Source organism: Tamandua tetradactyla, chromosome 6, assembly GCF_023851605.1.
Source record: "Tamandua tetradactyla isolate mTamTet1 chromosome 6, mTamTet1.pri, whole genome shotgun sequence".
NCBI classification, from domain to species: domain Eukaryota; kingdom Metazoa; phylum Chordata; class Mammalia; order Pilosa; family Myrmecophagidae; genus Tamandua; species Tamandua tetradactyla.
The window spans coordinates 20,652,605-20,678,635 of record NC_135332.1 but is presented as its reverse complement, the minus strand read 5'-3'; the positions used below and the strand labels follow the sequence as shown (position 1 = coordinate 20,678,635).

Genomic DNA, 26,031 nt, shown 5'->3' with positions numbered 1-26,031 from the left:
AACAGATGAGGTTCACATGCCATTGGCTCATGGCCACAGCAACAGAACTAGGTGCCTTCACCTGGCCAAGTTGACAACTGAATCTAACTTCCACAATCTAGCTACATAAAACATGTGTGCCTTTTGACCTAGCAGTTCCACCTCTGGGATACACGTATACATGTGTGAAAGCTGTGTACAAGGGTATTTGTTGCAGCATCGTTTGTAATAGCAAAAGGCTAGAAGCACCCACCTAGCCATCGACAGAGTAAATTAACTGGGGTCCATTCGCCATGATGGACCATGGTGCAGTCATCAAGCACGAGGACATTCTTTATGTGCCAGTCATGGAAGGTATGAAAACCTAAGGGCAGAACATGCGTACATGTTGACACACACACACACACACACACACGTGCGTGCTCAGATATATTCGTTTATGTGTGCAGCAGCTCTGGAAGAGAACACAAGAAGCCTAGAATGGCCGCTGAGTGTGCAGAAGGGAATTGGGTGGCTGGGAGACAGATGGAGGAAGGGCAGCGTGCAAGTCTGTTACTGAAAGACACAAATAGCTGTCCCCACCACTGCAAAGGAGGGCAGTTGGCGGGGCTCACCCCCACGCCACCGGGCATGTCGTTTCACCCCCCTCCCCCCCTCCTCTTGCAGATCGAAACCCACAAGCTGACCTTCCGCGAGAACGCCAAAGCCAAAACGGACCACGGGGCGGAGATCGTGTACAAGTCGCCCGTGGTGTCGGGGGACACGTCTCCGCGGCACCTCAGCAATGTCTCCTCCACCGGCAGCATCGACATGGTAGACTCGCCCCAGCTCGCCACGCTAGCCGACGAAGTGTCCGCCTCCCTGGCCAAGCAGGGTTTGTGATCAGGCCCCTGGGGCGGTTAGTGATCGCGGAGAGAAGAGAGAGTGAGAGTGTGGGAAAAAAGAATAATCCGGCCCTTCGCCCTCTGCCCTCCCCCAGCTGCTCCTCACAGATCGGTTACTCAGTTAATAACTTAACCTGCTTTTGTCACTCGGCTTTGGCTCGGGACATCAAAATCAGTGATGGGAATCAGAGCAAATTTCATCTTTCCAAATTGATGGGTGGGCTAACAATAATAAAATATTAAAAAAAAAATACCGACTTTAAAAAGATGGCCACACCCAACATTTCCTCCGGCAATTACTTTTGTTTCTTTTTTCTTTTTTCCCCCTCCTCTGAGTAGAAGAGGAAGGAGAGGCTCTGAGAGCTGCTTCTGGGGAATTTCAAGGGACAGGGGCACCTGCCTCCGCTGGCCCCATCCCAGGGACTTCACAGAGGCAGTGACAGCAACAAAGGATTTGCAACTTGGTGCAATGGTGGAGCCGCGGGCAGACTGTGTCAACCTTGTATGTGTATGATGGGGGTGGGAGGCGGGGTGGCAGAGTAAAGCGAGAGAGGGGGAGAAAGGGGGAGAAAGAGGATGCGGGGTGGGGGGGAAAAGAGGAAGAAATAAGAGAAGAGGGACCCTGCCTCCCCATGCCATGTGTCGCTGGAAGGGCCAACAGTCTCTGCCCAGGTCACCTGCAGTGCTGCCCATGCAGACAGCGTGGCCCCCTGCTCCTCACTGGCTGGGGGTCTGCAGAGGGGCGTGTGCCACTCTCCAGGGGCGGCCAGTCCCTCCCATGTCATAAAGGGACAATAAGCAGAAGGGGAAGGAAGGTTGCAGGAGGGTAGCACTGTGTGGATTCTTCCCTCAGAGACTGACTGACGATGTCCTGAAAGTCGCTGGCCTCTTTCTCCCTCCCTGCAGGGTGGGGGTCCTGAGCTGAGGGGCTTCCCTCCAGCCCATGGAAGCCCTTTTATTGAGTTCTGACAGTTGGAACGGCAGCCACGATCTTGGCCACCTCATAGATCTAGGTGTTTAGGGCTAACCAGTTCTCTTTGTAAGGACTTGTGCCTCTTGGGGGACATCTGCCTGTTCCCAGGCCTGGGGCTCTGGCATCTCTGGAGCATGCGAGGCTCTGGGAAGTAGAGTCCTGAGCCTCCTGTCCCTCCCTCGGCCACTGCAGCTGCCTGTTGGCCCCTCTGTGCCGTGTGTCTGCTGTGCGGAGCCCAGTCACCGTCTGTATCCCTCATTCTGTCACACTGTCCCAAGTTCCCAGCCTCACCAACACCACTTCTTGGTAATGGACATTGGTTAGATGCAGAGTGGGGGTGGGGGCTCCTATTCTAAGGGGTGAAATCAAGGAAGGGAAAGTCCAGGCACAAAGGTTGCACCCAAATCTCTCGCTCTTAAATTCCACTCATGCAATTGGTGTGTTTCTCACGGCAAATCGGATGCCCTTACTCTGTTCCCTGCCTGCATCTTCCACCACAGAAGACTGGAGCACCCTGGTGGTGTGAGCCAGGGTGGGACTTGACAGTGGCCCTGCCCTGGACGCTTCTGCCTTGTTGACTTGGAGAGCTCTTTCTTCCCGGAAAGCCTGGTCCTGTTACTGTTTTGAGCTGGCAGTGGGAGGATGAGTGTCCTGACTGCCGGAGAGGGTACCAGGATGGGCAGACCAGCCCCCCAGGACAGGACCACACCCTCCCTGCTCCCCACACCCACCTCAGCTTGTCTTGGAGACTCCTGACTGCTGGCTTCCCCGAGGGCCCAGCTGCTGATCAACTCCAAGTGCATATAATCAGCCTCCACACCCCCAAAAGGGGAATATGCCCCTTGGAAATGGTTCTTCCCTCCAAGTCCCAGCTGGAAGCAATGTTGTCCGTCCTGTGGGAGCAGCTGAACATATACATAGATGTTGCCCTTCCCTTCCCATCTGCACCCTGTTGCATTGTGGTTGGATTTGTCTGTTTATGCTTGGATTCACCAGAGTGATTATGATAATGAAAAGAAAAAAAAAAAAAGGACGCATGTATCTTGAAATGCTTATAAAGAGCTTTCTAACCCACCCTCATGGGAATCCTAGATGTCGCTCGTTCCCCACACTAAGAACTTGGCTCCAGAAGGCTAGTGTGGCTCTGTATTTTTGGGGCTTCCCAAATTTTCAAGGGTTTTCATCAGCATCTGGGACCCAAAAGAAACCAGATACTGACATCTAAGGAGAACCCTTGGCGGTGGAGAAGTCCTGAAACTATCTATGGTCCCCCCCACCTTGCTCCCCATCGGGAATTTCCTTTGTCAGGGCAGAGAGCTGGTTTTCCCTGGGAGCAGTATGTCTTGTGGCTGGCCTGGTTTCCAGCATGAAGATGGTCCTCTCTGGTCATAGCCTGGAGAAGTCCTACAGGAGACCTCAGAAAGCATCTGAATTCACTGCTTAATGAAGAAAAATGAAACCAGTAATAGTTGGGTGGTAGCATGCTGCCCCTGAAAGCTACAAGGCCTAAAAAGGTCTGAGAAATGGACAAGTCAGTAGACATCCCCAAAGCCTTGGCCAGACAAGCACCAGCCTGCTGACCTTGGCATAGGCCCCATCTGCTGCTCCTGGCAGAAGGAAGCAGCTTTTGCAGAAAGCAGCTGTTTTGTCAGTAGCCTCCGCTACTTCCAGTTTGGGTGCAGTTAAAGGTAACCTGGGGGGACTGGGCGTTGAGTCCAGGGCCTCCCCACCCAGGGCTAGAGGCTTCATTTACAGCCAGAGCTTTATGTGCAAGCAATCTTCTGGGCCCAGCACTTTCCACTGTGAGGATCCCCACTGCTCTCTGAGACCCAGCTGCTTTCAAGAAAGTCAAGGATTTAGAGGAAGGGAAAGGAAATGTGGTTTAAAGATTTGGTAGTTGTTAAGAGACGTGGCCCTCTCATTGCTGCCACATTTTTCCTCCACACCTCATTTCCTCTTCCTGCAGTTCCTGTGTCCTGCTCTTCAGTATCCAGGGCTTTATTCTGAGAGCTTTGGAATCTCCCTCATGGGGGCTGGGCTATCAGGTTCAGCCCAAAGATCAAGGTTTAGGTTTGTCCTGTCAGTGCTAGCAGGTAGATTGCAAAGGGATCCTCGTGTACCTTAAATGAGGATGAGGACAATCTCTCCCCACCTCCAATTTTCTCCATGTCAAGTCAATATTCCTTGGGTGGGCTAGGATATATTATATGCCTGGTTCCTTCAAGCTCTGGATTCACTTTATCATTAGGTTCCATTTAAATTGACTTCAATGGTGAGACTCTGTATCTTGTTTGCGATTGCTTTTTGTGCTATGCTGGGGGTGGGGGAGGGAGGTGGGGGGTGGGGAGGAAACCTGTAAGATACTTCACATGAGCAAAGGGAAGTCTTGGAGTGCAGCGGTTAACCCACCTTGTAACCCTTTTCTTCTGATTTCAAGCACATTTTCTAGAGAGGGAGATGCTACAGGGCTAGATGTACTTGGGTTTTGCTTTCCACTGATGCAGCCACTGGCCATGCAGTTCCCTACCCCTTTTCCAGCCAGGGGCAGTTGTGAGGCTTTTGTGGGATCTGGAGAGTTAGTTTCTCTGGCATTCTGGCCTCATGCTGGGTCCCAAGCTCACAACCATGCCTCCTGAAGACTCTGTCATCATTCCTTTAAGCCTTTGGCATCTCAGCATCTCCTTTCCCATCAGCTCTAGAGTTCAGGCCTGAACATGTGGCAGCTGCCAAGATTACTTCCGTCACCCGCCTTTTTCTCTATTACCCAAGCAAAGCCAAGAAGTGGGGATGATGGCAGAAGTTGAGACCATCAGGTTATCCCATCTACAGATCTGTGGCTTCATGAGAAAAGGGTTACACTGGGCACTGATGTAGAAAATCTCACCTCCTGACAGACTTAGCCCGTGAGTCTTCAGTGTTGGGCAGGACAATTTCTGACACTTGCAGGTCCCATGATTTCTTTGGTATTTTGAGGGTGGTGGTTGGGGGAGGGACATGAAATCATCTTAGTTTAGCTTCCTGTTTGTGAATGTCCATATAGTATATTGTGTGTTTTAACAAATAATTTACACTGACTGTTGCTGTAAAAGTGAATTTGGAAATAAAGTTATTACTCTGATTAAACAAGGTCTCCATACATTGACTCCAGAGGGACAATTAAATACTGGATGTATGATTTGTAAACTCCTTCCCACCCTTAGAGAACTTAGAACAGGAAATGGCAATATTGTTACATCAAAATTTATCACCTAATTTTGCTCTGTCTGGGGCCCTAAAGGTGAAAGAATTCTAAGACTTGCTCATTTTCAGTTGATTATCTCATTCTGGTGCTGGCAAACCAACCTTGTCTAACTCACAGGTCAGTCCCTTGCGGTTGAGATCACAATGCTATGTTTGTAAAACAGGTGCAAGTATATTCAAAGTAGAGAAGAGACTGACCAGGTTTGGTGAGACAGGGGTGGGTGCATGAGATCTTTTATCCCTGGAAATCAGCCAGGAGACCTGGGGAGCTGAAGCAAAACACTAGCCTAGTCAGTTGAATAAATGGCCTAGATTCCTTCCTCTTTCCTCTGGAGCCTTATTATAACTGAGGAGTGTTTCTGTCAAAATAAGATAGGGGTAGCAGAGTGTCTCTCCAGCAATGCCACAAAGGAAAACAAAATCAAAACAGTAACCTATCTTATTATTGTTCTTTAGCCTAAGTAGGTCAAAGTCAAGATCCTGAATCATTAAATTTTCATGCAGTTTCAAAATATTAATTTCCTTGCATCTTTCTAATGTATTTAGTTCCTGCTGGCATATGCTAAGGAGAGCAGGTGCTACCTGCAACTAGAGTGAAAGAAGCAAAACGCCAGCCAAAGAGGAAAGGTACCTCAGAACACAAGGCCTTCAGAGATAGACCAGGTAGCCTCACTGGGTGCTTCAACTTGACTGTCATGGAAAGGAGAAAAGAGAGTAAAGAGAGAATCAGGCCTGCCCTTTTATTCATCTTGCATGAAGAAAATCAAGCAGGTAGTCTTCTTCAAAGATGCTCCAATCTCAGATAGTAAGAATGAACTCAGGCGCCATGCATATATACATTTTTAGTTTGACCCCAATTGTACAGGCACTAGGGTCTCCTCCAAGAGTCTGCTCTGGATATGAAATGGTTGATGGTGAAAAGTGAAGTATCCATAAAGAGAAATTTACAAAATGTAATAAATAGTTCTAGTCTCATGAGAGAAAGGAACATCAAAAAGGGGTTAGTTCCTTTCATTCCACAAAATAAAAAAAATAATGTAGGCTTATCCTCTTCTCTTCCTGGACCCTTATATCTCCCCCTATCTTAGTGAAAATAACCATATTCTTTCTCTGGTGACAGTCAGATGATCCTGCCATACCCTTGCCAGAGGCCCAGAAGACAGAATGGAGACTTTCCAAGGTTCAGAACAGATGAGAGGATCCCAGAGAACTGTTCTGGCAGGGCTTGGTATGGTTGCCACCATGCACACCCAGCCCAATAATATGTCAAGAAAGGCCTGGCACACAACATTCTGTAACTTTTTTTTTATTATTTTTTTCCTTTCTTTTTTTTTTAAGCACTAGTCTGTGCCTTGCGAACAGAATCAAGACATTAACAAAGATTGGCTTCTCTGAAGAAAAGCATTTCTATAGAACAAAGACAGCTACATGTTTCGCTGCCAGTACACAGCTCAAAGCAGGAAAAGAAAATATTTACAAAATACAAGTTTTTTTTCTTTTTTTTTTTTACAATGCTAAAAGGGTTATTCAGAATTTTCAACCTTATAAATAGAAGAAGCACTTTATGCATAGGGATATGGTGCATTATTGTTTTTTAAAGAAACAATGACAAACCCTTCAACTTGCAAACAGAACCAAAAAAAAAAAATCACTAATGTTGAAAATTGTGAAAAAACCCCAACCATTAAGCAGTTTGTCTACTATTTTTATAAGATTACAAAATGGCCAAAAAAAAAAAAGGTCTTTACCCTCCCACCCTTGTTTTTGGTGATGTGATTATACATGAGACAGGCACAAGGTTAACAAAGGGAAGTGATGGGAACCACAGCTAGGACCAGACAATGTTCCACAGGCAAGGGAGCTGTAGGACAGGCAAGGGGAGCTGTAGGAGTGAGGACCTAATGGACCTAATGGACACTGACAGACAACTCAGTGGGAAGTAAATCAGTTGGTGAAAACAGAAAATTACACAGGGGAGATGGCTGCTCATTTCCCAAACCCCTAGTCTGCAGGGGAGAGGGAACAGAGTTAAGCAGTCCTACCTCTAGTTTTACAGACCAGGATCGATGGTAAAAAATGTTGAGTGGAAGGACTGGCATGTGTATGTGTATATGGCGTGGTGGAGAAGACTGGGGAGAGCATGAAGAACAGGATGGGGACCTGAGCAGCCGCAGCCAGGTTACTGCAGTTAAGGAGTCAAAACAGAGATGATCAAATGCAGAGGAGACCCCAAATAAGTCTCCAATATCTGGATGATAAGAGGAATTCGTTCTGCCAGCTGAGCTCAGTGAAAGCAGCTGGCAATTATGGCAAAAAGGTCTAGAGGGGGTGGGGGTGGGGTGCTCCAGCACAGATGACCAAGAGGGACTCAGCCAGGAGGGCCAGGGCTGAGCCAAGCCACAGATGGGAAGAGGGAAGAGGCATAAGACCCCAGAGCACCCTGTTCTCTCCCACCTTAACCTAATGAGGCAACGCTGAGCTGGAGCTTTCCATTCCTTCTGCCCACTTGGCTTTTCTACCCTGCCCACAGGACTGAGGGAGGGGGGCGATCACCTAACATCAGTAAGTCCAGGTATTCAACAGTGCAGAGGATATGGCAGGACCAGGCCAGCAAAGGTCTTATCTTGAACTTCTATTTGCCAACTGGAAGAAGTGCTCAGGTATGTGACAAGAAAACATGAAAACCAAAACCAAAACCGAACAAAAGTCAAAACAAGAAAAGAAATACCCAAGTAGGATCTAAATTCCTTAAATTCACTAAAAACTGTGAAAATTTCCGGCATATGATGTTTGAATATCAAACGCAGAGATTTCTGAAGCTTTAATGCCAATAGTTAGTGAGTCTGTTTAGATTCTCATATCCTGCTCATCTGTGAGTCGGGCGCTGAGCTGTGACTGCTGCTGCCAGATGCCGACTCTTGACGGGGACAACGGGAGGTGAGGTGGGTGCTACCTCTGTCTCCCGGCCAGTCTTGCTGCCTGAGGTGCGCCGAGTGCAGCGTGCTGCCCGTTCCTGTGCATCCAGTTGGTCCTCACACTCTGCCAAAGGACTGTATGCCAGGGGGAAGATACGTCGCTCCCATGGCTGGACAGACTGTGGGTAGACAAGTTGCCTTGGTGAGTCCAGTCTACCTTCTTCCCTCCAAGGCCCTGCCATGAAACTATGGCCTGGAGCCCACACCAGTCTTTCTAAAGTTATTAGTGCAGCGGGTGGGCACCCTTTGAAAAAAGGCCAATCCAGTCCTATGTTAGCTTAGAAGGTCAATTTCAAGTGTAGCTCCTTGACCCCTCAAAATGGGGAGGGGCAGCCATAAGATGAACATCCATTTTCAGCAGGTGCTGTGCCCTCCAATCCCATTCCCCAACTCCACTAATCCATGCAAAGGGGGTACCCCTTACCTGTTCATCCAGCCCCAGCTCTGGCGTGGAACAACGGGTGTCTTCACTGGCTAGGTGTCGGAGAGCATCCCGGGCCACAGGTGTGAGGGGGGCTGAGTGTAGTTCTGGGCTAATGGGGCTCCTAGGGGACTGACCATGGGAAAACTCTGACAAAGAATGGCTACTACTGACATCAGGGGAGGCAGGCTGGAGGCTGGAGGGGTTGGCACTGCCCAGCTGGGGTGTTGTTCGGCCGTCTGATGACCTGTAAGACCTGAACACCAAGGAATATAAATCTGAGTGCCCACGTAATAGGGAACTGCTGCTTACTTTTTGGGGTGGGGAGAAGGCATGAGAACAGTATCCCATCCAGAGACATTGAGGCAGACTGATATCAACAGCTCCTTCCTAGCAAATTTCACTTCCTTCCACTGCTGCTTGGAGGGGCAGATACCCAATATGCCATTTAAGAACTGGGCAAGCAGAGAAAGTAAGAAGCTTTATCATCCAAGAGAAAACCATGGATAACAATGCCAGGGGATTAATCACTAACATAGTGCTCAGTGAATTCACAGTGAAACGGAAATTAATCCAGACTGAATACTATCATCATCAGAGAGAAAAGCATAAACAAGGCCCCAAAGCCTTCTACTGAGCTATCTTAAGGACTTCTGTCACTGGTCAACAAGGGAGACAGAGTGGTAAGGTCTATGTGGAAGAAGATAGTTCTTTCAAGTAGGACTACAAAACCACAAAAACTCCACTGCCCAAAGGAGAGTTAACTTCTGATGAGTTCTTCAAAGCCTCTCTGACTAAATCATCGTGACACTCAGCAGGCCTCCAAATGCCACTGACAGCCCAGAGCCCAGATCACAACAATTTTTCAGAATTAGAGAGTGACATATGACTATTTATAAACCTATTAGTTCTGATAAATACCAAGGAGTTTCTGCTTTCTCAGCCTTTGCCAGTGGATGAGTAAGAAGAGCAACTGAGGGGCAGTAGCAATTCCATGGACACAGGTGTAGCCCAAACTCCCTGTCCACCCATGCCTGTCCCATTACCTGCTGCCTCGCCGCTGTGGTGGCACACTTGTGGTCCACAGCCACCGCGCTCTTTCCATCTCCTCACATTTGGCATGCAGGGCGGCAAAGGCTGCATCAGATAGGTCCTCAATCTGCAACAGAGCACTTCAATGATCTTATGTTTCCTCTAAGAAGCCAAGTTCATGTACAGGTAGGCCAATTCTAGGACCAACTCCACTCCATACTAAACTGTTCCCCAAGCAGGACAGAAAAACAAGAAGCTTGCCGCCAAATACCTACTGGTCTTGAGATCTAGAGTGGTACACCTAAGTGTGTGTGTGTGTTATTCTGTGAGAGAAAGACCATGCCATTACCTCCTCGTTCTCCTCATCAGGACTCCCCTTCAGAGACTGAAGATCAACCTCCCGCCAGCTGCAAAACCAAGAAAGGACAATCATAAGATGAATGGCAGGCTGCAGCCTGGGGTAGGATAAATGTGTCCATGCAAGGATAACAGAGGCCCTGTGGGTCACAGTGCTCTCTGCTGGGTAGGCTCTGCCTCCTTGACCCTGGAGGCCTCTACAAAAGGCTCTACATGGACAAGAAATGGGAAAAGCAGGCTCTGAATGGGGCTGGGAGACTGATCAACTGGGAAACTGTGACAAATTCAAGCAAAGGGCCCAAATAAAGGGAACCACTACTATGCAGCACCAGCAGATGAATACTGTGTGTCAAAAAGTGTCTAAAGACTAGGTGCCAGACTGTGATCTTTGGTCTAAGTGGTATGCTTACATAATGGAGTAAGAGAGGAAAGGTACACAAAAATAATCTCAATTCTATGAGGCCAGATTCTTCTCTTAAAGAGAAGACAGAACTGAGGCTAGGGCCCAACGCTTGGTGAAAAGAGAGGAGGGGAAAAGGGCAGTAACAGGGAGAACAAGGAGAGGTGTATGTTATCTAGGACCTCTACCTGGGAGTAAGGATTTCCTTGTATTGGAGCTTCTCTACACGGGTTGTTGCAGCAACAGACATTGGGATGACAATGTTGTTAATATCGAAAGAGCTCTCTCCCCTTCTCCTCCTTACTGGCTGCTGTAAGACAAAGGTTTAAATTTAAAAGGGAGGCATAGCTCCACCAATATCAAATAGTTCACCTGAAACTTAAAAAAAAGGATTGCTAATAACCAGGTGTCTGGGTCCTTAGGCTGGGCCTGTGCAGCAGCTGCTCACATGCAGGAGGTAGATCTTCTATAGAAAAGCCCTCTGAACATATACTCGGTGGTTTCAAGGAGTGACTCCTGTTTACAAGCCTCTCTGTCCATCTCTCTCTTCATGGGCTCTTGTGAACAGAGACTTTTGTTGAGCATTATAGGGGTGGTAACCAGGGGACTTTCGTCAATTGCTGGGGTCCCTACCCTACCACACACATCTCTATTAGCCCCCCCTCTTAAAATCCTTTTTGTTCCCCCTTTTTACCTATCTATAACTTAGACCTATAGTGACTTCTGAAAGCAATGTTTAAGCCTAATTGTGACTCTTCAGATTAAAAAGGTGAGTTCCCTTATCCTGAAAGATGAAGCCCAAAGGATAGGCCCAGCTCAACTGATCGTCTAACCTTGGTTGTCATGAAAGCCCCTCTTTCTCTAAGATCTGAACTCTTCATCTAAACCTATACCTACCATCTGCTCAGCCCATATGTGACTGCCCCTTGTATTGGTTATTATTCTTAGGAAAAGAGCCGAGAACTTTCTTGCTGTATCGATGGAAATGAATGGAGGAAAACTCAAGAAGAGACCCTCTCTATAGCTCACACCCCAGGAGAAAGGATATTTGCTTCTATGGAAAGTTGAAAAGATCAAGTTCTCCGGAAACAAGATTTCCAAGGAGCCAGTATCAGAGGAACAGTTGGGATCTATAGCAGCTGAGAGACCAAGGAAAGAGTAAAGCAGGGAGCCAAAGGACTTAGTCTCTTAGGTAGAAAAAAAAAGACCATTAGCTGCTTCTGCCCAGATACCAAATACCATGCCCTGAAATAAAGACTGGCAACTGAGCTGTTAGAGGCCAGAGGGAAACAGTGAGATGACAAACATGTTGCCATGACGACCATACAGCTGAAACACCTAAAGGGCTGCACACAAACCCAAATCACCAAGTGAGGACAGCTCACGGGAGAGGAGCTGGTGAAGAAAGATGAGAAAGACTGTTCTGTACAACTAAGCACTCCCCTCCGTTCCTGGGTGATAAATGATTTATTCATCCCATCATTTCAGGAAATTCTCAGAAACTATTAAAAGTCAGGCCTCCTGGGCCAGGATTTCATCTGCTGTCATAATTTCAGGTGATCAAAATGTACTTTTTACCTCAGTTTCCTTCTCTGTCAAATAACAGATTGTTATTAACCTCATACATTTGGTTAACCAAAATGGCTGAAGAGTTTTACAAATCTGCCTGGCTTAGTTCTGTAGCTGAGAAATAATGACTTCATACCGAAAGGCCTCTGCCATTGCTACATCTCTGCTGGGGCTGGACAGAAATTCTTTCCTGTTTAGAGCCAGAGGTAGATAGCAGGAAATGAGAATGGAAATTTGTGCCTAAACCTAGTGGTACATCAGAAGTACTATCAAGAATGGTAAAGAAAGAAAAAAAAAGGTTCTAGCATCTCCTCTCTGACAATAAATCAGACTCTTCAGGGATATATATATATATATATTTAAGTCACTTATTAGGTGATTCTGATGTGGTCACTAGCTTTTGTGAAGCACTGCTACAAACCATCCCTTTCTCCTCACTCAATTTCTCTTGTGTTCTCTAGTTTTCCTTCTTAATTTCAGGAAATCTGGCTTGTCACTCCTACTTTTAAATACATTTCAATCTCTTGAAGAAGTTGGTAATGAAAGCCTGAAGTATCAGCATAGTGCTACAGGCAAAATTTGTACTCAATAATAAGTAAAAATTCAAATGATCCAGTCCTAAGATAACATTCTCCAGACAAAGAAGGGCTGGCAGGTGAGAAAAGTACTGGAGGACTCACTAAGTCTTGGATCTTAGAGTTCAGATTTTCTATCAGAATTAGACTTTTTTGGGGAGTACATGGTCTGGGAATTAAACCTGGGTCTCCCGCATGGAAGGCGAGCATTCTACCACTGAGTCAACCTATGTACCCTTACACTTTCTTTTATATCTTCTGATCATATGAGACCCTTTTCTGGTGTGAGGGACACTACAAACACATTTAGACAAAATTTGTGTGGGAGGTGAACAAACGGGGAGGAAAAAGGAAGCCATGTAGAAAAGACTGCCTGATTTTTTAAGACAAAAGAGAGAATAATGTGAGTTTCTACCTGATTCTAAGAGTCTAGTCAGCATATTTTGTGGGCTTAGAAGTTCCTTGACCTAAGCTCTGACAGGACTATCAAAGCACTGGCATAAACCCCCTCTGCAATGCCCCAATACCAGGCTTATAGGTGTAGTGTAATGGCAAAAGAGCTGGCTCAGCCTGGTTTGAACCACAATTATAAAACTCGCCAGCTGCTTCATCTTATGTAATTTCTTTAACTTTGGAAAGCCTCAGTTTTCCCTGCCTACAAAATGGGAATCCCTATCACCCACACCTCAAAGGGTACTACTGAATTAAACAGGTAAAGCAATTAGCACTGGCATATAGTTAAGTGCTCTATAAACATTATAGCTACCAACAGCTTAATACTACTATTACTGTTACAATTATTATACAAAGGATGCTTTAGTGGAACCAAAGCCATCACAGGTATATAAAAACATCTTGAGGGATTATAACTCTAAAATGAAATTAATGGGAAGGTGTGAATGAAATGACTGAGCAAATACCATTCTGGATGGAGTGTGGTACTGTAGAAGCTGGGGGTGGGGGGGGGGGCGGGCAGGGAGAGTCCAAATGGCCTACCATGACAAGACCACCACATATAGGTACTGTTAGGGTGGCCTGTTCAATCTGCAATTCTGCTCTGTACATCAAAATAAAATGGGCTTTGCTGTCTCCCTTCCAAACATTTCAACACCCAATGTTTATTCTCAGTATTCCAGTTCCATTTGCCAGTAGAATAAAAAGCAAGGAAATCAAATATTGCCTTTGATCTGCTCCCTCCAATGACCAGAGATCTTTCCTCCATCCTTCCTTTCATGTTTCCTTTTTGGACTAAAAGGCCATGCTATTATAGAGTCCTATGTGAAACTTAGTCCCATAGATCTTGAACAGTTACTGAACACCTTAAGAGTTTGTCTCTGTATCAAGCTTTGTAGGGATGGCTCAACATAGACACATTTCTATTATGAAAAAATAATTCAAAGAAAACAACACATCTGACCTAAAAATTACATTTATATCATGATGACTTCAGTTTCCGTAACTGCCCTAGGCCTCAGAGCCCACCCTCTACACTGTCCTCCAGAGCCCCAGAATGACCTATAACCTGGACAGAGGATATCCAACTATCTCTACTCAGGTACTTACAGATGTGCTGGCTGTAACCTGTGAACTAGAGCTGGTAGGTGCAGAGGTGTCTGATGAGGTGGAGAGCTGTCGCACCAAGGGACTGTGTGGTGGATGATGGGTGGCCACCAAATAGCTTGAACTGCTCATGTCTGTGTGATGCTTCAACACTGCAGAAGTCAATAGAAAAAGAGAGGAATACATGGTTCTTAACCATTTCTACTTCTAGCACAAGCTAGAAATGCCAGCAACACACACTAAAGGCAAAAATGCTTTCTAAGCCTAGAGGATAAAAAGGTGGAGCATACTGGTTGATGGGAAATAGGGGGCTGGGCAGAGGTTGCTATAGCAGTAAGAAGTGACCTGCATTTAGAAGCAGTAGGTTCCCCCCATTCTGCCTTCCTAGAAAGCGAAGGACAAAGCTGGGGGCAATTAAGAGAAGACCAGGCTGCCCCAGAAAGCCCTGAACTGGCACAAATGCAGGTAGAGGTGCAGGGCCTGACCCTACCTTCACTTCTCTCAGATGAATGGTCTCGCAATCTCATTTTGCTGTGATTTGGGTCATGCACGGGTGGCGGTGGGTTGAGCAAGCGCTCTGCTTTGGGCGCTGTCACTCGCTCCACCATGGGCACGACCCCCACATCGTCTAAGTGCTGTCTGTGGGTCCTGTCAGGCCGGGTTTGGTGGTGGGACAGCTCTGAAGAGGGGAACAGAAAAAGAGCTGTGAAATATCTTCTCTCAAATCTTTTCTTATCTGAGATCTGAGTTCTTGGGTTCTCGCTAAGCCAATGCTTTACACCCAGGGCAACAGAACAATCCTCTGGGACTGAAGCTTTGAACAAACAGCACAATGGCCAAGACAGGTACAGGGAGCCCACGTAGCCTTCAACCAGGGAAATATCACACGAGGCTACCGAAGACAGCTTGCCAACAGATGGACCTAATGTCCTGCCTCTGTTGGGTGTTCAATTAAGCATTCTGCATCCTTCCCCAAGATACATAGTGTCTAGGATTGTCAAAGCCCATTTGAGAGCATTCAAGAGAGGCAGGAAAAGTAGACTGTGAGCTGAATTTCTATCAGTCAATGGTGGTTCCCAATGCTGACATACTGCCACAGCAAACCAGTACACGGAGAATATAAAAAGAACAGAGAGATAATTGGAGGACTCCCCAGTCCCCTAAAACTTACTGGCTGTTGTTAGAAAGGAGTTGACCAACTTGTGCCTGTCTTTACGAGTTGGATCTGGCAGACCGCCTGGCATGGGTGCCCTGTGCTTAAGTGAAAACTTTTTGGGAGGTTTGATTTTGTCAAAAGGCTTGTTCTGCCACTGAGATTTCAGCATGCTCTGTAAGTGCAGGCTTGTGGGAACATCTGCAAGAAACACAAAACAACACTGCAAGTTAGTCCAAACACCTGGCCTCTAGGCTGCTCTCTTATGAAATGAAGTCTGCTCAGCTGCAACTCTGACTCTACAGTGGTCAAGAACTACATTATACCCCTCTCTTATTTGCCCAGTGGAGTGATGAACCAGTCAGACAAGCCACCACTGTCATTTGGAAGATCGATTTATAAGGTCTTTACAAACAAATCACTTTACCTTTATTTTATTTTCAAGTTAAAGTATATATCTATATATTCAAAACATCTTTTGTTAGATTGATGAACTTTCTTTTGTTTCATGTATTCCACCAAGTTTGACCTGATTGGTTTGGAAGACTGATACACACCCAGTTTCTATTCAAGAACTTTAAAGCAAATTTAAGCTTACTTTTATCTATCATATCAATATAGAGTTAATCAGGATTTATTCATTAACAAATATCTATTAAAATTTACTATATACCAGGGACTGAATTGGGTGCTACATCCTGCTCCCAAGAATGATACAAATCACTCCCCTCCTTCGTCTCGACGTCACCATCTCGAGATTACATGAGTTCTTTCAGTCAACAATCTTTTAGACATTTATAGTTTTTACTTCTGTTTATTATATCTTGTATCTTCCATTTTCTTAAATTCATTTTTTATTTTTTTGTAAGAATAAGTCCTTGAGTAATTTCTATAGAAAAAGAAATTCTAGATTTAAAATCATTTTTCTCTCAGAACTTTGAAACTATTCTTTCATTGTATGCAAACAACCAATGCTGCAGGTAAGAGGGAATCTGATTTTTATTTACTTGTATTCAAGGTCTGTTTCCTTCTTTTAAGTTTTTGGAGAAGGAAAAACACCACCACCAAAAACAACTCTGTTGTGGCACAACATTGAATCTACAGATCAATTTGGGGAGAACTGTCATTTTAATAATACTGAGTCTTTCAATCCATGTATATGATAAATATTTTCCCATTTATTTAGGCTCTCTTTAATTTCTCTCAGCAATGTTTGGTAGTTTTCATTGTATGGATCTTATATTTATCTTGTTAAATTTATTCTTAAGTATTTTATGTTTTTTTACTGATGCTACAAATAACAATTTTTCATTTCTAGTTGTTCATTGTTAGTACACAGAAAGACAATAGATTTTTGTATATTTCACCATTTATCCTGTGATCTTGCTAAACTCAATGGTTACAGCAACTTTTTTGTTGACTCGTCATCTACAAACAAACTGTTTTACGTCTTCCTTTCCAATATGTATTTTTTAAAAATTTATTTGTACTTTCTGCCCCTATTACTCTGGCTAAGACCTCTAGAGGCAATTTGAAGCTATGAGAGTTTTCTTTTATCCTCAATATTCTGAAATTTTACCACCATGATATAGGTGTGGGTTTTTTTTCAAGGTTCTGCAAAACATTACAGGTTCCTTTTTAATCTGAAGACAAGTACATTTTCCTTCAGTTCCCAGTTCATCTTGGTAATCAGTAACCCATTCTGAGACCATACCCACTGCCTTAGGGAAGATTCAACCACCAATGCTTGGTAGCAGACACACTGGTAGGGAAGAGATATGAGATAGGAAATTCAACCTAGCTATTCCAAAATAAGTCCAAATTTACCACCCAAATATTATGTCCAAGTTCCAGTCCTACTTTGTGCCTTTCAATTCTGGTTGAAGAACCTCCCCCTAAATAGCTCCAGAGTTTACTCCTGCATGTGCTTTGGGTAATATGCTTATATAGTTTAATTATTTCAGTCATTCTTTCTGCTTTCTACCTTTCAAAAACAACTCCAAATTCTAATCAATGATAGAAAAAACTCCCCTTCTTTTCCAGCAGACTACAGATTTGTTCTATGTAATATATTTTCTGAATTTTCATGGGATTTTGGCCCCCAGGGAAGGTAGAGGATGTGGTTCAGTCTGAGCTGGGGGTGGGGGGCAAGGGAGGAAAGGAATAAATTAACATTTACTGAACTTGGTAAATGTGTGAGGCTTTGTCTGTGTACAGTATCACTCGTGTAGCACTTAATCTTCACAAGAATTCCATGTTAGCATCTTTACCCACATTTAAAAGATAGGAAACAGGCTCAGAGGGGAACTGTCCAAGGCCACATAGTTTAATAAGTTACAGTCAACATTCAAATTCAGATTTGTACAATCCTGAAATTCACATTTAGCCAACACAACATTAAATACTCTCTAGCCTGGGGGATGGATAGGCCTGATCCTGAAGTGGAGTCTGATGCTTCTCAAATTATCCCCAAGGAAATGGAAAATACCGGTTACTGAGCGCTGAAGTGTAAAAAAAACTATAAACACTCTTTCCTATAGTACAGAGGCCAGAAATTCATGGCACACTTAGTAAGTAGGCTTTTCAGGACTGGAATGCATATATCACTGAGTGAACAAAATAGTCCCTATCCTCAGGGATGACCCTCCCTAAGGAGTGTACAGCTGCAGTACCACAGACATTATCTTTCAGTTCTCTGTGAGGATAGACCACTGGCCTTTATGGGAGTGAAATAAGTTGGGAAAACAAAGTTTGAAGGATAATAATAATTGCTACATGTCTAAATGTTGAGATACAATACCTGAAAAATTTTTTCCATAATCATACTAATCCAACACTTAACAGATGTGACCTATCACAGCCCTCAGAACACACATTGCTTAAAAAAAAAAAAAAAAAAAAAAGCCCTGTTAATCCACAATCAGAAATTGATGGTAAAAAGCCTTTGCCCAAATTCATAGGGTTTGGGGAAAAGGAAATGTGGGAAATAAAGCATTGTCCAGAGGCACTCAGCCCTCTAGAATAATCTGAAAGCAGGCCTAAATTGGAATGTACAGAAAAAACTCAAGAAAGCAGAAGAGAGCAAAGGAATAAACATGAATATTTTCCATATATCCCAGGATTCCCTTTTGCTAGCAGAAGAGTTACTTCTATTAGACAAAGGCCAAGTATACATGTAACGGGACTCCAGAAGCATGGGGATTTTATTTTATTTTTTTTACTTTTATTTTCCCTAGTCACTGCTCTCCAAACCTGAAAATTAAGTCAGGGAAGAGGGAAGACAGGGCTATGAGAGATCTACCTATAGTGGAAAGAAGAATGATCTGGAAATAGTAGGACTGGATTCATGTCCTGGTTCTATCACAGAGTAGGAAGAGAAAAGAAGAACAAATCACTTAGCTGGGCTTTAGCTTCTCTGTAAAATGAGGTAGCCAGGCTAGATTAGGAATGATAACATTCCAGCACACATGTGGTAATCATTCACAACACTCTCTACCATTATACATCAAGACTTGAGATTCTTCGGACAAGTTAGGAAAGCTATTCATTACTGCTAGACTAGATAACTGCTAAGAACCTCTCAACTTAAAATATGTTGAGTCAATGACTCTTCAACTAAAACCTTTCCACTACCACCCCACTTCCAGATTAAATGTTCTGAAATGGAAGTTGGCACAACTGCAGAGCATCATCTGTGCCCTGGAGATGAGATATTAAGCAGAATCAAACGCAACTTCCCCTCTAAACCCTCTGAATAAGCAATTAGGGATAACAACAAACTGTTTAAGGTGCTCAGGCTGCTGATACTAGATTTTGCTAGAAGGGTGCTGTGTTTTCTTTTAACCATTTTCAACTTAGAGTGAACAGGAACTCAGTTAAATCTCCCAATCAGTAAGCAAAAATGGTCTCTTAAGAATTACTGGCTTGAGTTCAAGCTCTAAGTAATAACAGCTGGGATCTACATATAGTTAAAACCCTGAAAAAGAATGGATACAGGACCTGAAAGCATGCAAAGAAAAGGATATGAAATGGAAAACAAAAGAATCATCCATTCAGCTAGAGGATTTCACACATTCCTCACCTGTACAAGCAATGGGGTGAGAATGCTAGTGTCAGAGATGAAAGTAGATTCTTGATCAGGTAAATAACAGGAAAACAGAACCGATTACTAAAGTCATCTTAATTACTATTTTCTCAACGAGTAAGGTGAATGAAAAGACCTTGATTTCAGACCCACTAAAGCCTAACATTCCATGATTCACTCCTCTGTTCTGCCCTTTATTTTACACTATTTTCTCAAGCAAACTGTCTTGTGTTTTGTATGTTCACTTCCTCCCCCTCCTGGGAAGTTGTGGTAGCATGACATATACAGCTAATTACCCTAGCAAGCTCTCTCAAAACAGCATAAATCTTCTTGGCCAGCAGGTGGTGCTCTTATTAAACCCTTTTTACAAACCTAAATTAACATTCCCTCCCACCCCACCCCCACCCCCGGGGTTATATATCCTCTATATTTCCAGCTAAGGATTAACCCGACTTGATTAAGTAAGATGACAGGAAACAACCCCCCCCCCCTTCTGCAGTACTAATGGCTTATTATACTTTAATCCCTCTACCTTTCACTGCTAGTCCACCAGAGAATATATCCTCAATCTCTATAATCTCTAATGGCATTTATGGAAGTGGATGATTGTCAAAATGGGAGACAAAAGAACTCTAGGATTAAGAGCTACAGCTGGTTCTCACTCTTAACCAACTACATAAAGTGGTTAGGAAGCACAGGGGAAAAAAGATTGCCATATGGGACCAAAGAACAGAAAAAATGTCACAGTCAAACAACTCTGCATGTGCGGCATTGAACTCCAATACCCATCCAACGACTAAAGAGATCAGTAATTCAATGCAACCATTTTCATATCAGGGTTTGGTATAAATGCTTCCATCCACAAGAATAAGAGAATGAGACAAAAATAATATTTAACCTTTTCAAGAAAATGAAAAGTTGGAAATCCTGCCACCTTCAAACACCTTCTAGAGAGGAGGCTGCTAAAGGGCGGACCAGAGGCCATAATCTGGAACAAAAGGCTTAGCCCACATAGTACTTTAATTATTAGTTACTTAAAGAAAAAAAGTTGATGATCTAGCAATACTGGGTCTATGTAGTTACATCAAGAGCCTGAGTAGCAAATAACTCTTTAAAGTGGACACAACTCTCTAGCTCATTCCAGTACCTACAAAGCTCTTTTCACTCATGTCAGTCACTTGGTTGGCTCTTGTAGGCATCTGAGATCTTAAATCTCCTGATCTAGAAGACTACTTTACTCCAGATGATGAGCTACGAGCCTTCACTGTTACCTATTTGGGAGAGAAAACACTCTACACAATGATATTATAGGGAACCTCAAAACTTCAGGGGGCACTGTTCACGAATACAATGTAAACTGTGTGCTCCAGAGTTAGGCATCCTTGTGGCCCTGGGAACGTTCTACTGTAAAGACTATATTTTGCATGTGGCAATTGTTTGTATCAGAGCAAAATTATCCCAAGAGGAGCAATATTAGATATGGTGATTAGGTCTACAGGCTAACCCACAAAAATATAATTAATACAAATTCATTCATAGAACTTACTTGGGATGGTAGAATATGTAAACACATTTCTCCTCTATAGTCTTGTCAGGTGAATTTAATGATTGACTCATCCAAATTCTAGTGCCAGGGTTAGGAGCTGTGTGTGTGTGTAAAGAAGGGTGGAAGTGGGGAGAGTGGAGGGGAGGACGGGACAGAAATTGTACTTAGAAGCAGACAAAAAAATGAAAATGATTAAGACCGGAGAAAGAGGTGCTCCGTATCTTTCCTTTCTTTCCTCTTAATTACTATTGATAGTTGCTTGGAATGGGATGGAGCCCATCCCTAGGGAAGGGTATCCTGTGGTCAGCAGGACAGAAAGTATTAAAAGTGTTAAAAGGGAAAAAGGAGCTTCCTGGTAGAGATGTAGAGTGATGAAATTAGGAGATGACAGGCATGTGGCCATTCAGATACATCTGATTGGAGTAAACTATCTGCAACTGTACCTGGTAATACTGCTGACAAAGGAATGATCACTATGTTTGTCAGCTGCTTTGTAACATATAAGAAACAGGTCTTAACAGAATCCAACTATAGGTTTAAAGATTCTTTCCTGCCTTTCTTCAAATATTAGACTTTACAAGTTGATACTGAAATCCTGAGATAGAAGATAGAAGACCACTAGGTCTTCCTAGTGGCTCTGTATGTAGTCAGAGTCCTGAAATGGGTAGAATTCTGATTTCTCTTAATAATCTGGTAGCGAAGGAACATGGAATACAGTGAGAGAAGGACTAGCATCAGATGACCTGGGTTTGAATTCTAGATCCATTCAAATTTCTTCACCATTTAGCTTTACATTAGCCAAAACCTCTCTAAAACTGATTCTTGAGCTGAAAACTGAATTAACAATCTCAAGATTATTGAGAAGCAAATGGGATAGTATGAGAAAAGTGCTCTGTAAACTGTAAAATGCTAGACAAATAATAATTTTTATGTGGGCTATAATTCAAATGGCAAGGTAATGACCAGACTTTGGAATCTAAAGCTCAAAGCAAAATATTTGTGTTTGCCATTCATTATATTCTAAAGTTTATTTACCGCTCCACCACTTTTGACCTAAACCCCGACTAACTTGCTATTCATATGCTCCAAATTTTCTCAGTTTTTCTATTCTTTCTACAAGTCTCGTGGTGCCGGAAATACTATGCACCAAAGCATGCTGTACGCGCGGCAGGGCACCCCTCCCCACCCTGCAGTCAAATGGGGTCTTGGAAACAAGCTACATGATTTAGCCATTCCATAATGTTTAATCATTCAATGCTTGGTCACTGTGAATTAGAAGAGGGGATTCTCTAGGATAGAGGTTGGTAATGTCTGTTTTTGTAACTCAAGGTTTACTGGAATGCAGCCACACCCATTCATTTACATATCACTTATGACTGTTTTTGCGTTATAATAGCAGAGCTGAGTAGATTGTTGGTCCATAAAACTTAAAATATTTACCAGCTGGCCCTTGAAAAGTTAGCCAACCCCTGGTCTATATTACACTTGTGCTAAAACCTCTATTTTCTTAACGCATATCACCAAGTAAACCCACATCCCACGTAATTCTTCTGATTCCTAACACTCCTGTTTCAGACATTCTCCTTTCAAAACTTGCAGCCTATCTGTGAGGTGTTAAGAAGGAGAGAAAATGAAAAGAAAAAAAAAAACCAAAACATGGTCCCTATTGTCAGGGAGCTTGAAATTTAGTAATGGAAAACAATAATTACATAAACAGTCACAATATAAATCATAACATATAGATAAACTACCTTAGCCTTTTAAGAAGAAATGCTTACTTTCGTAGGCTGGGGTGAGATCATGAGGATCCGTGAAAATTTAAACCTATCCTGATTATGAAAGCACTGACTTCCTGTAGTCTGTTCTAGAGCAGTGGTTTCAAATGTTTTGTGCTTATGCACATCCAACTGAAATATTTTTTAAATGATAAATTCAGATAGTTGTAAAGGCTATATTTTCTAGAATACTACATGGTGTGCATATTTCCTTTAAAAATATTTCAATCAAAACCCTGGCATGCAGGCATATTTAACTAAATTAATTTAAGGAAAAAATTTGTCATTTAATCTACTGAGTAAATCAGACTTTAGTTGGAATAAAGTCTGACTTCAATTATTAATTCTCTTAATATTTACTCTAAGACAGGCAAGACACAGAACGTTTTATATGTTATAGTCTAAACAAAATATGGTACCTCCATCTTCAATTCTTAAATTCAAATTTATTTTTTATTTAACTCTCAGAGGACTCTCTTTCAGGAATTATGAACTTTTAGAAATGGCCTTTTATGTTGTGGCAAGATCCACTTCAATACAGGTAAGAGGAATTCCTTTTGATTTGTCAAGTGAGAAAAGGGTGACTGTTAAAAGGTAAGTGGGAAAGGAGAAGTGGGAGGCTAACAGGCAGAATAACTTTAGAAAAACTCTGCATGGTAACACTGAAGATCTATGCTTACGTACTTCCTGGAAAGCCGTCATGTAATCCCAGGAGAATGTACACTTCAACACAAAAAACAGTGGTACCCATCCACTTTCACATTTTACATCATGGCACACATAGATGATACATTTTTAAAAGATATACTGGGGTAAATGGACCAGGTTGCATATGGCTGGAGGAAATTGACACAGACATCTCCTAGACACCTGAAGGCTTAAGGAGAAGTCTCTCTCTCTTTCACCAAGCTGAAATCTTTTAGTGGTATACTTGGGTCTAGCGGATCTATTGCATCCTATTTGCAAAATTCTAAGAGAATACTCTGATAGAAAGTTAAAACTTGAGAGAAGCTGGGGTGCATCAGGTTCTTGGCTCACTTTGTTTTACCTGGAACCATTTTAAGTCTCAATCATCAGGCTTTGGATTTTGTGGACTTTCTTACCATCTGGAAATGCTAGAACTGGGTGAATACAAGAATCCAATTGGGAAAGGCGTTCCAACAGAGGGGCTTCATAGTGGATTTCGGGAGGCATGGTGTTGGCACTGCCTGAACCACACAGTGCGCAAGAGGGATTCACATCACAGCCAGAGCGTATTATGCTGTTCCGATGAACCTGGGAAAAGCCAAGCAAAACTCTGAGCATTTAGCATCTCATAAAAATTAAACTCTCCACTAATTACCCCAAAGATTCAGAAAACTCTTCTAGATACCTGTATGACACTGCTAACTGGATCTTTGCTTAGTTTCTAAAAATAAAAATTTGTGAAAGATGCCCATTTCTCTTACACACTGCCCTTCAAGGTGAGGAATTTACTTTTTTTTTTCAGTAATGAAACCTGATTACTTGAAGACCCAAGTGCTTTTAGAGAAAGCCTTCCAACATCTGCAAATTTTCACCACTTGAGAATTTTCAACTGTCAGTGAGCAGCTGGCTCCCGATTCCCAAGTGGGACATGGTTTCTCTTCTCTCAACCTGCATCCACTTAAGAACGTTTAAACCAATTACACCTCTTTTCTTCACACACCCCCTCCCCACCCCGAGACTTTCCAGTAGTCTCAAACAAGATGGCAAGTTTCCCTGGGTTATATGGAACATTAGTTAATATTCTAGCTAAAATTCACTGTTTTTTTTTACAAAGTTCATGTGTAAGTAATGAAAAAAAATTTTGTTTAGTGAGATTCACATACATAACCTTTGCATTAGAATACAATTTCAAGAGAGATAACAATTATTTCCATTAAACTTCCTCTGTCCACATCTGTGCAGGAAAACCAATAACCTCTCTAGCTAAGTCCAGCGTGAAATGATATAAGTCTTGAGAAAATTCAATTCTGTAAAAAACTATTTTTTTCACAATACAATGCTTTATTTGAGGAGGAAATATCAAGTTGTGCTGAATGCAGGATCTCTAACATTCTTCCTATACAATTTAGGAACTAAAATGTGTTAGGAAGAAGCCTAGCACTTGCCTAAACATGGCCACAACATGACCCATAAAATCATTTGGGAAGCTCACAGTCCTGGAAGAAAGGACTTGTTTAGCCCTGTAGAACAAAGTAGACCATCCCTATGAGAAGGGATGCTAGGAGCAAGGGCAGTATCACAATAACGACAAAACAGTAGCATCAAAGCTCTGCTAGAAAAATTCTGTAACAACTGCTAGAGTTTCTTATTTCTAGCACAGACTTCTCTTGAAAGCTGTTTCCCTTTAAGGACATGTAATATAATTAAGAAAGATAATTAAGAGAACAATGTGGTTTGTATAACATTTCCCAGCTGCCCCTTTCTTGCAAACACACAGATGTGTGCAAGTAAAGGAGTTCTTTGAGGTGGTAACATTTTGTGGTGAAGAGAGGGGCATATGTTGGCAGGGATAAAAACCATAGACTACACAGTAGATAAATGGGGCGATTTAGGCAATTGGTTAGTATCTAAAAGTGCAATAAAATTTTAAATATTAAAAAGATTAAGAAAAAATAAACTGTAATGGGAAGATGCTTTACCACCATAAATTAACCCATGACATCAACTAGCTCTCCATATGGGAGAATTAACAACATTCTATTTTTATGGCTACAGAGTAAATTCTTTAAGCTAACAGCCAACAGAGTGGGTGCAGAGAAAAAGGAATCTGGGAAAAAAAGTAAAACTAGGAAAAGAGAATAAGATGAAAACTGAAATTATCAAAAGAAAACACATACAAGAAATGCCAAATTTAAGAGCTGTTCTTTAGTTTTTCTTTATTTTTACAGAGTTTTCCTTTTTTTCCTCCTATACCCACCCCTCGGGGTGTAGGTTGGGTAGGAACAAACAAATTAAGCAGATAAACTATCAAAATGACCTAAATGAAGATAAAACTGCAAGCACACAAAACTAGGATGGACAAAAAGAAGTGTAACAAATAAGATATCAGTGGCTGAGAGAGTTCAAATAGAGCTGAGAGGCTACTCTAGAGGTCACCCTTACCCAATCTTCAGTTAGAATTGCTACCTATCATAATTTGCCAAACCCCAAACCCCAACCGAAACCATTCCTGCCAATCCTAAAGAATACTTGGAACATTATATAAGATTCTACAAAGATTCCATGCACTAGGGTAAGTTTCCAGAAACTTACAACCTCCAGATGGGTTCCCTGGGTCAACTAAGTCCTGAAACCCGGAAGGGCCAGTTTCTCCAGAATATCAAATAGATCCACCCCCCCCACCCCATATTGTCGACAGTCCTTTCCAACATGAAAAAGTTAGAATGGGCATAGTCCAAATACTCCTAAAGATCGGGAGAGAGATCGCAGGAGAAGGAGGAGTTATAACAGAGAAAATAGGATTTAACAAATGAATATGACT

General features: G+C 42.9%; 2 protein-coding genes across 19 annotated transcripts in view; one reads left to right on the top strand and one right to left on the bottom strand.

Moving 5' to 3' along the window:
* Nucleotides 1-4,949, top strand: part of MAPT (microtubule associated protein tau) — a 128,276-nt gene extending 123,327 nt beyond the window's left edge. For all 13 annotated transcript variants that reach the window (XM_077164047.1, XM_077164045.1, XM_077164039.1 and 10 more), the window contains one exon: nucleotides 646-4,949. In XM_077164047.1, coding sequence (XP_077020162.1) covers nucleotides 646-861 — 216 coding nt within the window. In that variant the 3' untranslated portion in view covers nucleotides 862-4,949. The remainder of the gene's footprint in view (nucleotides 1-645) is intronic.
* A 1,417-nt stretch (nucleotides 4,950-6,366) lies between these two features.
* KANSL1 (KAT8 regulatory NSL complex subunit 1) overlaps nucleotides 6,367-26,031 on the bottom strand; it is a 217,889-nt gene continuing 198,224 nt past the window's right edge. For 4 of the 6 annotated variants that reach the window (XM_077164028.1, XM_077164029.1, XM_077164031.1 and 1 more), the window contains 9 exons: nucleotides 23,627-23,798; nucleotides 15,137-15,319; nucleotides 14,456-14,644; nucleotides 13,969-14,117; nucleotides 10,450-10,571; nucleotides 9,854-9,911; nucleotides 9,519-9,631; nucleotides 8,476-8,728; nucleotides 6,367-8,170 (listed from right to left, as the gene is read on the bottom strand). In XM_077164028.1, the coding sequence (XP_077020143.1) occupies nucleotides 7,943-8,170; nucleotides 8,476-8,728; nucleotides 9,519-9,631; nucleotides 9,854-9,911; nucleotides 10,450-10,571; nucleotides 13,969-14,117; nucleotides 14,456-14,644; nucleotides 15,137-15,319; nucleotides 23,627-23,798 (1,467 nt within the window). In that variant the 3' untranslated portion in view covers nucleotides 6,367-7,942. The remainder of the gene's footprint in view (nucleotides 8,171-8,475; nucleotides 8,729-9,518; nucleotides 9,632-9,853; nucleotides 9,912-10,449; nucleotides 10,572-13,968; nucleotides 14,118-14,455; nucleotides 14,645-15,136; nucleotides 15,320-23,626; nucleotides 23,799-26,031) is intronic. The other 2 variants (XM_077164032.1, XM_077164033.1) reach the window with 2 other exon arrangements.